At 42.8% G+C, this 12,052-nt stretch overlaps 2 protein-coding genes across 3 annotated transcripts in view; one reads left to right on the forward strand and one right to left on the reverse strand.

The window, feature by feature from the left end:
• The window catches only part of DOCK1 (dedicator of cytokinesis 1), a 522,200-nt gene that overhangs the window by 249,914 nt on the left and 260,234 nt on the right, over window positions 1-12,052 (reverse strand). The gene's annotated exons all lie outside the window — the stretch shown is intronic.
• Window positions 11,603-12,052, forward strand: part of INSYN2A (inhibitory synaptic factor 2A) — a 58,174-nt gene continuing 57,724 nt past the window's right edge. The window contains exon 1 of the mRNA XM_058298145.2: window positions 11,603-11,780. Within this exon, the coding sequence (XP_058154128.1) occupies window positions 11,714-11,780 (67 nt within the window). The 5' untranslated portion in view covers window positions 11,603-11,713. The remainder of the gene's footprint in view (window positions 11,781-12,052) is intronic.

The raw sequence follows: 12,052 nt of genomic DNA on the forward strand, positions 1-12,052 counted from the left end.
GGGGGTTTACTGCCCAAAAAGCTACCCTGCTGCCTTTTTAGGTTGACAGTGGGAGATGCACCATCAACCCCAGGCCCATCCATGGCATGGAAACTGCCCAGGCTCCACTGAACACCCAGCTCTGCTCTAAGCTTGCTTCATCCTGCCCTTCTTCCTATTTTCAATTTTCAGAAAATCTTCAATGAGATTTTCCCATGCAGAATGACCTCCAACTTTGCTTTCTTTCATGAAAATCAGGTTAGTCCTTAACACACTCACACACACACACATACATACACGCACGCATGCCACCCTTAAGTTCCAAAGGCAAGTTCTGTTGGCTCCTAACTTCTATGAGTTAAGCATTCTGATTCATCAAGTGAAGGCTCGTTGTAAAGAAGATGAAAACCAGTCCTCAAAACTACCATTCCTTGGTGGGGGAAGTAAGGTATAAAACCCAAGTATTGCCTCTGGATATTCAAAGGAACTTGAAAGGCTTCTAAGAGTTATGACATGAACAGATAAATTCAAAGATGTTTCCTTCAGTTAAACACACCTGAGAAAAATGCAACCTAGGTTAAGCTTCTCACTGCTAGGTAAATACACAGACATCCCCAAAGAAGTACTGCATTGACGACCACTTGGTAAATTATAGTGCAATATGCAATGAACTAATGTAGATTAATCAAAGAGCTCAACAGTCCTAACGACCAGTAAAACAAAGTATTGCTATACGAAATTAGGTGAAAAGTGTATCATATGTCTTTAGGGAATACTGCAAAGTAATGACAAATGACATAATATTGTCAAATTTTTCAAGTGAATGACAACAGGCAATGAAAGTTTATTGAAGTGAATCATTCCCATTTTTGGCACGTTTAAAAAAACTCATACAGGGTCATGAAATCCTTGCTCCCTGATAAAATTTAAATCTGAAGGATTATGTACAACATAAAAAGTATTTCTGATTATGAAATATTATTTTCATGAAACATTCAGATTAAGTTAATAGTTAACAGTTTTCATATAGTTACAGAGAAGGATTACAGACACTTAACTATTTATCTCCATTGTTTGGAAACTATCAAAACAAACAATATATATCATAACAATCGCTATAATAACTCCAGTGGTATAAGCCTACAGCTAAGATACTCCATTTAGTCACATAAAGCACTTAAATAAATCAGCCAGAGATGAAAATCCAATATTAACTGCCCAGTAGTGTCCTGCCTGGACTTAGATAGTGTTCTTCCCAAGAAAGGGTGGACCAGCAAGGGCGCCAACCACCCCTGCTATTCCTTCAAAGGTACTCCTGCATTTTGGTAGTAAAGTGAATAATCACACCTGTAGCATACCTGTAAGAGACAAGCCACCCTTTCATATAAGGAGCTTGCTTACCGTGAGTTATACCATGGATGAATAACTCTTCTAAATACTGATCTAGCTCTACCTAGTTCACTGTTCCAACTTGGTATAAAATGAATCATAGAACAGGTATAAGTTGACCTGCTGTAGCTTATCCATCAGAAGGAATACATGTGGTTGTAACATCTGGAGTAAAGCAGACACAATTCCCCTGCCAGAAGTTGGTTCCCACTGCTAACAGTGTTTGTGGAATGGGAAGAAAGGCTAAAGGAGTGTGCATGGCATCCACATTTGGGATGACCAGCCACATCAGAAGAATTGTGACACTTGTCCAAAAGGAAGGAAACAGGATGATTTTCTGTAGCTACAACTGTGAGTTATGATGACTGAAAAATTAGTAGATTATACATTTTTAAAAAATTTTTTTGATTATCACATCTGGGAAAGCTGTAACTTTTAGGGTAGTCCATTTTTATTTATTTTTTTTCTTCAAAGATTGAAGCAGAAACAGAATTACCCTAATTTTGTCAACTGGCCATTATGAGGATTTACTGTTTTAAGTCTTAAAAAGACATAATCCCATCTCACCCATTGTTACTTTTGTCCTTAGGGAAGCGGGAAGGTCTAGAGGCAGAGGAGTAGAGAGGAATCTCAAAGCACAGAGGACTTTAGTGTGCTTTCCTAACTTAAAGCCATGTTGAGGGGCTCCATTCCCAGTTCTTGGGTCAAGATGAATTAACCCTGAGTTGGAGCATGGAAATTATTTGCAAACATTACTGTTACCATTACTGGTGCACTATCAAAATTTTGTCTTTTGAGAAAGACTATCCACCTACAAAAATAGCCTTGACAAAAAGAGTTCTTGTTTGACTATTCATTGTAAGTAATGAATATATGCAAGGTAGACCTTTGATGAGTCAACACTGCACTGTGGTACATACCCATGTTTATGTGCTATTAGAACAGAAGGCACTGTATATAGAAATGCTGCTTTGAAGCAATATTTGCAAAACATGCAAACTTCTGTTACCTGTATTTGGAAAAAACAAAACAGGTTTTTTTTGCTAAAAATATACTGATTCTATTCTGTACTCAAAAGTAGACCTGGCACATGCCTGTCCAGAAGTAAATAATAGGGAAACCTATGGGAGATCTTGGCATTTTATACATTATGTAGATGTTGTATCTGCTTTAGTAGAGTTTATTTCAATTTCCTGGCTAACATGATCCACAGTTCAACACTTGTCATATGCTATAAACCAGAAGTTGGTAAATGTGCCTACCTCCTGTTTGTGTAAATAAAGTTTTATTGGGACCCAGTCATGCCCACTTGCTTACATATTGTCTCTAGTTCCTTTTGTGCTATGTCAGCAGAGATGAGTATTCATAAGAGATGTTATAACCCGCAGAGTAAAAACATTTATGATGTGGTCCTTTAAGAAAATATTTGTTATCTAAACCATTCTATCAGCAATGAGGTATCAAAGTCAGATGCCTACTGAGGCAATCCCAATTTGTAATGATAAATTCATGTTCTCAATGTATATGAGAATGCATGCTATTCTGACTTCCTAAGGAAAAAAAAAGGAATAGCACACTTAGAGCTCTTCCAAAAGTGATAATGAGTCATTCAGATCTAAGTCAAAAAGAAGTAGGGTCAAATCACATTTGTGTTTTGCCTCAATGAAAATTGAATTACTATCTGGTATTTCTGGAAATGATTTCTACTCACCCTCAAGTTCCTGCATGCAGATTCTACATAAGATCCTTGACTTAGCCATGTTTGTTGACCTCTCTATGCTGTTTCCTTGTCTGACAAATGGAGCTGATAAGAACATGGAGATTCACAGAGTTTTCAGAAGGAGTAAAGTGTTAATTCACAGAAAGCACTAGAATGATGCCTGGACAAAGAATGACTCAGCAAGGTTGAGTTTTCCTATTTCCCCACCAAGGCCCAGTCTGTAATAATAGTTTATGGAGGAAAGAGTGTACCCCAAACCTACCAGCATCTGATAGAGAACAGGATCTAAGGTGATTTCTCACTGATTTAGAAGTTAACATGTATTTTCCATAAAATATTTAATAATACAATATGTCTATTTAATTTGGGGGAAGCAGAGCATTGGCAATTCTAAAACAGGAATACACTGTGATTTGGGTCAAACTGGACAAGGCCTGTAGGAGAACTAAGGAAAAGCACATTAGAGCTTTTGATTTAGAAAACCTGTGAAAACCAGTGCAGGCAAGGAAATGCTCACTGTGCTACATACCCACCTCTTCAGGTTACAGCTCACAAGAATACCATATGCGCTGGTGGGCCATAAGATGGCTGAGGGGATGAAAGTGAGAAAAACGGTACAAAGCACCTAGCACAGTGCCTTCCTTTGGGAGATACATCAGTTCTGTTGTTTGGGGGCTCTGATTTTGGCTGTGCCTAGGCCACCCAGCAGGTGGAGGAGGACTTCATTGAACTTAGAGGCCTATGTCCTGCTTTGATAGCCCCAATCTCATGAGGCCTCACTTACTCAGGGAACAAGTGCAGGAATCCACCACAAACAATTTTTGGAAATTGTTAAGTGTGTAAGTAAATTTGTACAAGCTTATATACAAGAATATATGGTAGACTGCACTTAGACATAATACATGCGTTTCTATAAAGTTATTTATTTGGTGATTTTTCACAAGCTGAATCAAAGTGCATGAGAGAGAAAGACTTGTTATTTTAAGGCACCCCTAGTCAAAACCAGCTTTTAATAAAGTAAATAATCATACCGGTAGCATACTGGTTACAGGCAAGCGACCCTTTCATGTAAGGAGTTTACTTAACGTGAGTTATACCATGAATGAATAACTCTTTTAAAATACTGATTATATTCTGCACTCAAATATAGAAATGATGCATGTTTGTCATGAAATAAACAATAGGGAAATCTATGGGAGATCTTGGCATTTTACACGTTACGTAGATCTTGTGTCTGCTTTAGTAGAGCTTATTCCGATTTCTTGGCTAACATGATCCACAGTTCAACACTTGTCATATGCATCACATATGGTGATTTCACTTCAGCAATGTTTTAAAATGCTCTTTAAGTACTAACAAAGTATGTACTTCTATCAAAAAAGCAAGAATTCAATGAAGGACTCTCCCCAAGCCGGATGTACAAAAGAAAAACCCTCCTTCAGAAAACATCCTGCTCTCATGTCTCTCCATCCACTTAGGAAGCCAAGAAAGGCCGTTACCAAACCCAGGGCACAGTGAGGGCATCTCAGCTTTAAGCTCTCTCCCCTATTTTCTTGCTACAGGTTGACTAGAACATCGAATTGAATCCATGCAACTGGCCCACAACCATGGAGCCTGAACACGGAATTCCCCAGGCTGAGACCCAGAGCCCAAGTCAGGAAGCCAGAGTCACAGGTCCTGTCCACACTGAGTCAGACAGAGAGAGCTGTGGAGGTGAAAATGTTCATTAACACCCAGGGACTAAAAAGGAAAGAGGCAATAACTCATGAATCTGCAGGTGAAGACGTGGGCTCTTTACCATTTTCATGGTGTGAATGAATCACAGGTCTTATTTTAAGGGATTCAGAAGCATCATCAGCAATTTCATGTGACAATATTTACTCTGTTGGGAAGGAAACAAGTACCATTAAAATCAGTTTCTTCACTTTCATACTTGGATTCAGTGGAGAAAATAAATCATCAATGAATTTCATCTTCTACTGGGATGTTAGGGTATAAAGCTCGTAGCCCAAGGCATCCTAATAGAAGAGTAACTTTATGTTTGCCCTAACTGATTACATCAAGGAAGGTGAGCTAGATTCAGAGAGATCTGAATGGAAAATGGGCCACCACGGGACAAATCGCGCATAATGACAACATGCTGAACTGTGGCCAAGAACGCCTTTTCAGTTGTCTGCCACAGTGTCACCAATCCTCACTAATTTCTTAAATGCTAGACCCTAGCAGTGACTTTTGATATGTGACACATTCTGAAAGAAATGTTGTTGGGGATCATGTTGAGAAGAACATGGAATGAATTGAGATCTCCTTTAAACTTTATACCACATAACAGATTTCTCTAATACTGCTATTTCATCTTTTCAGTGATTCAGTTTTTAAATTCACACCTCAACTTAATTCTTGGATAAAAAAGCATGGATGTTCATATTTTTTCTTTAATCCACTGAAAATAGTCAACCAATGAACACATGGAAAAAAGCTTTGCATATGATTTACCTCCCTCACTTGAATGAAACGAAAGTGCTGGGATCTCAGAATTCTCCCTCCTCCCCAGCCAGCAAGACAAGGGAGGGCCACTCCTGGGAAGGGGGAGGGCCCACAGGGAAGCTGTGACCACAGAGCTGCAGAGCAGTGGATTAACCCCTGACCATTAGCTCCACATTCTAACTCTATAGGTTACACTGTGGGAAATAGATTAAGCAATAATAGTAGTAAATAAGAAGAAGGGAGAGGAAGAGAAGGAAGAGAAGGAGAAGGAGGGAGGGAGGGAGGAAAAGAATACTAAGATATTAAAAACAAAATTAATTTCATGCTTTTCTTTAATCTAGAAAGACATGAAAATTGCATGAGAAGTGCTAAAATATATTTTTGTTTATTACTTGAAAGTTTGTTAGATGTAGACCAGTATTAATAGATGAGAACCCAGGCGTGAGCTTCTCAGGCAGCATGCGTATTTAGAATACAACATCGCTCCCCAACGAGCCAAAAAACAAATTAGGCAAATTGGAAACAGGAAGAGCCGCAACTCTCCCATGCTGTGGAATTAGAGTAATGACCTATTTAATTCTCTAAAATTTCATTTCAATAACATGAAGGAAGAGAAATGTTTATGAAAAACATGGAACTGAAAATCTGCCTGACTTCAAAGGTCACCAAACATAACAGCAATGTCAGAACTCAGTAACTAAAGTTACTCTTTGCACTTGGAATTTGGTGGCTAAGGACAAAATGAAGGCTTTCAGACTTCTGAGAAGCTTGGTACCACATCCTTCCTGAGCCACACTACCATGTGAATACCACCACTAAAGTTAGGTAATCAGTTCTTAGACCTAAATTAGCAAAATAATTTATTGCACTGGAAGCATAAAAATGTCTAGGGTAGGTAATTATAATTATATGTACAGTGTGCTAATCATCTGGAAAATATAAAAGTGCCTCCCTTGTCTGCTGTGACTGAATGTCAGTAAGGAGAGCACCAATGGGTTGTTTAGGATAATTAAAAGACCATGGTAATTTATTGCCATTACACCTGGCAGAATAAGAATATGAAATGGTTTTTGGTGGTATTTATGGAATAGATATTGTGATGGATCATTTTAATAGGTGTTATTCAATGAAGAAAGCACACGATAACGTCACTGACAATGCGTGAAGAAGAATAGAGTGTTCTCCGAAAAATATGAGATGACTGTGGTTGCACTGATAATTTTTATTCCAAAGTGCAATTGATACAGCGAGTTGGGAATTAAGGTAAAATACCTGGGAGAGATAGCATGCTCCAGCCCAGGCCACTGCCTGCTTTGTGAGGACTTGGTGCTAGCAGTTGGTTATTTCAGCTAAGAAGCTCTCCCCTGAGCAAGCCAAGGTGAGACCTCAAGAGTCTGGACACCGGCACCTGGTGTCACTGAAAGGTACAGGAGGGGCTTCCACTGGTGAGTGCCACTCCTCCAGTAGGACCATAACGCCCAAAGGAGAGGCCATCGAAAAAACCTTATAACGGACTCACACTATAACAGCAGTCATCGTGCAAATCTCAAGGTCACATTAAAATAATCAAGCCAAGTGGGATAGTGCTACCCTGTGGCATCAAGCAGGATGGGATATGAATCAAGGTTTCATCACTACCTAGCTTTATGACTTTAGAGAACTGCCTTAACTTTTCTGATCTTCACCTGTAAAAAAGAGTAGACCGGTATCTACTTCACAGTTGTTCTGCATGAACAGGAAAAAAAGCACCGTAGCAGGTGCCCGGCTGCCTGCAGGTAGACAACAAAAGGTGGGTACCCTTCCTGTCAAAATCGCCGATTCCAGAGGGGTCAGGGGAGGGGAAAGAAGTGAAATAAGGAGGGTTCCCTTTTCTCTTCCTGCTTTTCCGCATCCCTTCTCCCTGTCTGTGAAAGCTACAGTGCAGATGGAGAGCAAACCAGGAAGTACTTGCACCTGCTGCCTGGGGGCAGGACCTGCCACCACTCGGGAGCTGCAGCCTCCCCCGGTGTGCGCCAGGGCAGAGAGCCTGGGGAAGGGCAGGGCAGAGTGGCACACACTGAAATCCGAGAGCAACTTTTATCCCTTCTTGACCTAGCTCTGGTCAAAGCATCACCCTTCAGCCTGGGCACATACCTACTTCAGGAGTGCATGGGCATTCGCAGGCTTCAGGGATGGATGGTGCTACCAGCAGAGAGGAAGGAAAAGCCCATTAGCCACTTAGTCCTCTCGGAAGAGGGGTGGTCTTCTGGAGATGAGTCTTGAGTAATGAGAAAACCCCACTGACACCATCATCCAGGCTGACAAAATACAGGTCAGCAAAATAAAATACACTTGCTTGTTCCCTCAGCAAGCCCACCTAAAGGAAAGGAGGGGCAAAGTCTGCAGGGAGAGAGCCTTTGGGTTTCACGATAGCCTGGCAAATGAGGGCTTTTGAGGGTGGGGAGAGAGAAGGAGAGCCAGAAGTATTTGCCTATCTTGTCGCCATTTCTAATACCTTACTGACTCCGTGGTACGACATACTGAAGAGAAACTAGAGCCACCTTTGTTCTCCTTAAAAATGAAAGCATTCCATTTCTTACAGATAAATCTTATACGAAATGATACATTATAAGAACCAAGGCTTCCAAGGGTCTTTGGGATGCTTGGTATTTTTCAAGCTAATTTGTATCCCTACCGAATAAACCATCTCTAGTCTCATCATGGAGAGAAAAGAAGAATGGGGGGCAGGGGGATCCCCAAAGCATGACCCAGTGCTTCGGAAACACAGAAGCATACTAACTGGGAAGGGCCACGTGAGCTTCTGTTTTTCCAACCAGAAGGAAACATTGCTTTGTAGCCACAGGCAGGGGCTTTACACAGAGGGAGACTTACTGGCAGGGAGTCACTCCAGAAAGAGGGCAGGGAGGGCAGAGTTCATCTGAAAGGACACAGAGAATGGTTCAAAATGGTCCTCACAGATCTTTAGGCAAAAGATGGCCTGACCTGCCTGCCTTCTGAGCACATCAGTCTTGTTGCTCAAAGAGCAAGTGCCTACAAGGCTCTGATCCTTACTCTATAGCTCAAGTTCACTCCACTCATCTTCTCTCTGCACAATTTGAGCACTAGGTTCATCTGCTGCCACAGCTTCTGAACTCGAGGACGTAACCTGCTCATCACAGACTGCAGGTTCACCTAAGAACCACTTTAGCACATCTAAATGCAAGGTGGCAAAGTATAAGGTGGTAAAGTCATTTCCAGAAGGAACTGTCGTGGTTACATCTGTGACTAAGGATGGATTTGGCCACACCCCAAAGAAGGAGGTCTAACCACATAGTTAAATGGGTATTTTATCGACAGCAGCAGCTACTTTGCAGATACCCTCTTACTTGGATTTTGGGGAGAAAATGGCTTCAGCAGATACAGGCTAACCTCATTGACTGATTATGCCAGTTCATCAGATGGGAAGGAGTTTGAGATGGGATGTCTCATACAGGCTGTGAAAACCCACTGAAAATTTACATATGTATACAACTCTGCAACCACTTACTTCAAGATACAGAACATTTCTAACACCACAGAAGCTAATGTGGCCCTGCCCACTCTTCTGGGATTTATGAAAATTGATCACTCATGCTCATTCTTGGATGTCATATAAATGGAATCAAGCAATATATGTTCTTTTGTTGTACAAAATATTTGTGAAAGTCACCCATGCTGCTCAATCAATCAGGAGTTGTTTTTTGTTGCTGCGTAGTACTCCATTATATAAATAAACCAAAAATTTCTTATTCATTCAATTGTTGAAGAATATTTGGGTTATTTCCAGTTTGGGGCTAATATGAACAAAACTGTTATGAACATTCTTGTCCATCTTTACCTTGTATATTCTTGTCTTTTTAGTGTGGAAATTGAGATTCCCAAACTCAGTCTACTACGGGGCTAGAATTCCAGCAAATTCTCCACACAACAAGTGCACACTTGCAAGAAGAAGACAGGAAGAAAGACTTGGATATTTTGCTTAGTCATCCTGTACCTTCCTGTATTTTTATTCTTTGCTTTCTGGAAATCACACTTGATAAGTAACTGCTTTTCCCTTTGCAAGCCCATCTTTAGCCAAAATTTCACAACAAAATATAAGAATTCGACTGATACTGATTCCTAAAATGAACCTACTTTTACCAAGTTGAACTCTTTTTCTGAAGAAACTAAAGACAACAACTCATTCTGGACGCTAAGAAATATGCACACATCCTCACAGACACACACACACAGACTCCCCACACACACACAATAATGCGGCAGGACTCCCTGGGTAGGAACATGGCTGCCAAGCTAGCCCCCAGCACAGGTGCTTGCTGTAAAGACAGAGCACCACGCCGCAACCACGTCACACTGATGGAATAGCTAGTCACACCCAACAGTATGACGTGAGACAAATTCTTGCCACTATTTTGGTTTGTGATGTGAAACACCTGCAGTTAAGTGATATAATAGGCAAATGGTTCCTTACTTGATAAAAGAGTGGGGAGATCCCAATGGCTTTAACAGACATGAAAAAAACATGTAAGTCTACTAGAAATTGAAAAACTAAAAGCAGTCTCAGTGATACTACAAAATTCAATTAAATTCTCCTCAAATAAGTGGGATTTCTCACCTGCCAATTAGAGCTTTTCCTTTTCTTCCTGGAGTTACAGCTCACATGGCTCTCCAATAACAACCTCCTTGGAGCTTTTTCGGGCCAGCTCAGAGTGCCACCTGTGGCTGTGTTCTGTCCAGCTGTGCATGCATTTATGTTTATCTGTTTTTACTCATGGCCCCTAAAAATTTAGTTTTCCATTATTACCAGTTCAATTTCAAGAGTTCCTGGCAGCTTTATCTATAGTGACATGTTTAAGAGAGGGAAGGCAGATTTCGATTTTATGGATTAGCAATAAAGCAAGATATACAGAAAGTTCCCCCAGACCACGGGAGAATTCCAAGAGCAAACAGTTACAAGTGCATAGCATGGTGGGGAGAGGTATGTTGGAGTGATCCCTCCCCCTGACATTAAATGTCCCCAATACCTATACGTCCCCAACATCAGGCCCCTTCCAGACAGAACAGGGCATTGCAGATTCCCAGGCTGCTCAAATATCATCTGGGCTATTTTACCAGTCAGCTCCCTCCAGCCTCACTAGTCAGCTAGAGAAGTAAGTAAGTTCAAAATTAGACTTGGTGGATCTGGGTTGAGAAGGGAGATGAAACAGATCAAGGTGGGCAGAGTCTGAACCCCCTTCCTGTATATACCTGAACGCCTGAGACTCATGGAGGATGCTGAGAGGGAAAGCATTTCAGTACGGTTTTCTTCCTAAAGGCTCCAAGGGTCCACATATAGACAAAGAAAACATTTTAAAGGAAATGACTTATAAAGAACAGATGTTCTTACATATACAGCACAGTGCCAGGCTCAGTTCAGCTCAATGAACAATGATGAGCAAGGAGTCCCATCCAGGCACTGGGCTGGCGCCAGGTGCAGGAATTCGGGGACTTAGGGGCAAGGGATGCAGATGGCATGGGGGATGCAGAGATGGGTCGGGCAAAGGATCTTCCCTCCTCTCCCAGCTCACTCCCTAAGCCGAATGGCTGCCCTCCCAGGCTCCATTTCTGTGTCCTTTCTTGGAAATCATTCATACTAACGAAGAATTACTATATTCAAGGAGAATGAAAGTCAAGCAGCTAGACAGAGTAAATTTAGGGACCCAGGAGACCAGAGGCCAGGGCGCTGCGGAGACCCACGCCCAGGCCCTGGCATCAAGGCCTGCAGGAATTGTGGAGGTCTCCAGCTCAGCTGAACTGAGCTCAGAAGAACCCAGAAGGTATTGGGGGGGGGGGGGCGGGGGGGGAGCTCCTCCCGCATCCCTGATTCCAGGTGCGAAGGACTCAAGTGAGCTCAACTCGGCCCAGAAACGAACTCAGCCTATGCCCTAAGGTCTACAGGTGGGTGGCGTACAGGCGGGGTGGGGTGGGGGGAGCTTCCGAGCAGCAGTGGCGCCGCTCTGGAGTGTTCCTAAATGTCAGCAGGCAGGAGACCGGAGCCAGCACTCCCACTTCCACTTCAGTCCTCAGGCCACTTACGGCCAGGCTGGCCTCCAGTCCTCACTAGCAGAGGCTGCCTCTGGGATGGACCCAGCACTGAGACGCGTCCACCCCAGACCCGGGGGCCTCTCCGAAGAAGCTGCGATCGCAGGTGAGGGGACAGAAGCCTTGGACTCTAAGATACACCCGGCGTTTCAAAGCCCCTTTGGGCTGGCTGGGCTGGCACAGCAGGCAGCCATCGTGCAGGGGTCCCCAGCGACCCCTCCCCAGAAGAGACGCGGGATCCCCCGCCCTCCTCCTGCTCAGGAAGCGGCCCGAGGGCAGGCTCAACAAGTTCCCGGGCCGCGCAGCGCCGCCTGCAGCCCAGAAAGCCTGAGGACGCGCCGCGGTGGGGCCCCGCGCGCAGGCAGGCGGCAGCCGCGG

The sequence above is a fragment of the Dasypus novemcinctus genome, chromosome 6 (genome assembly GCF_030445035.2).
Source record: "Dasypus novemcinctus isolate mDasNov1 chromosome 6, mDasNov1.1.hap2, whole genome shotgun sequence".
In the NCBI taxonomy this organism is placed as follows: domain Eukaryota; kingdom Metazoa; phylum Chordata; class Mammalia; order Cingulata; family Dasypodidae; genus Dasypus; species Dasypus novemcinctus.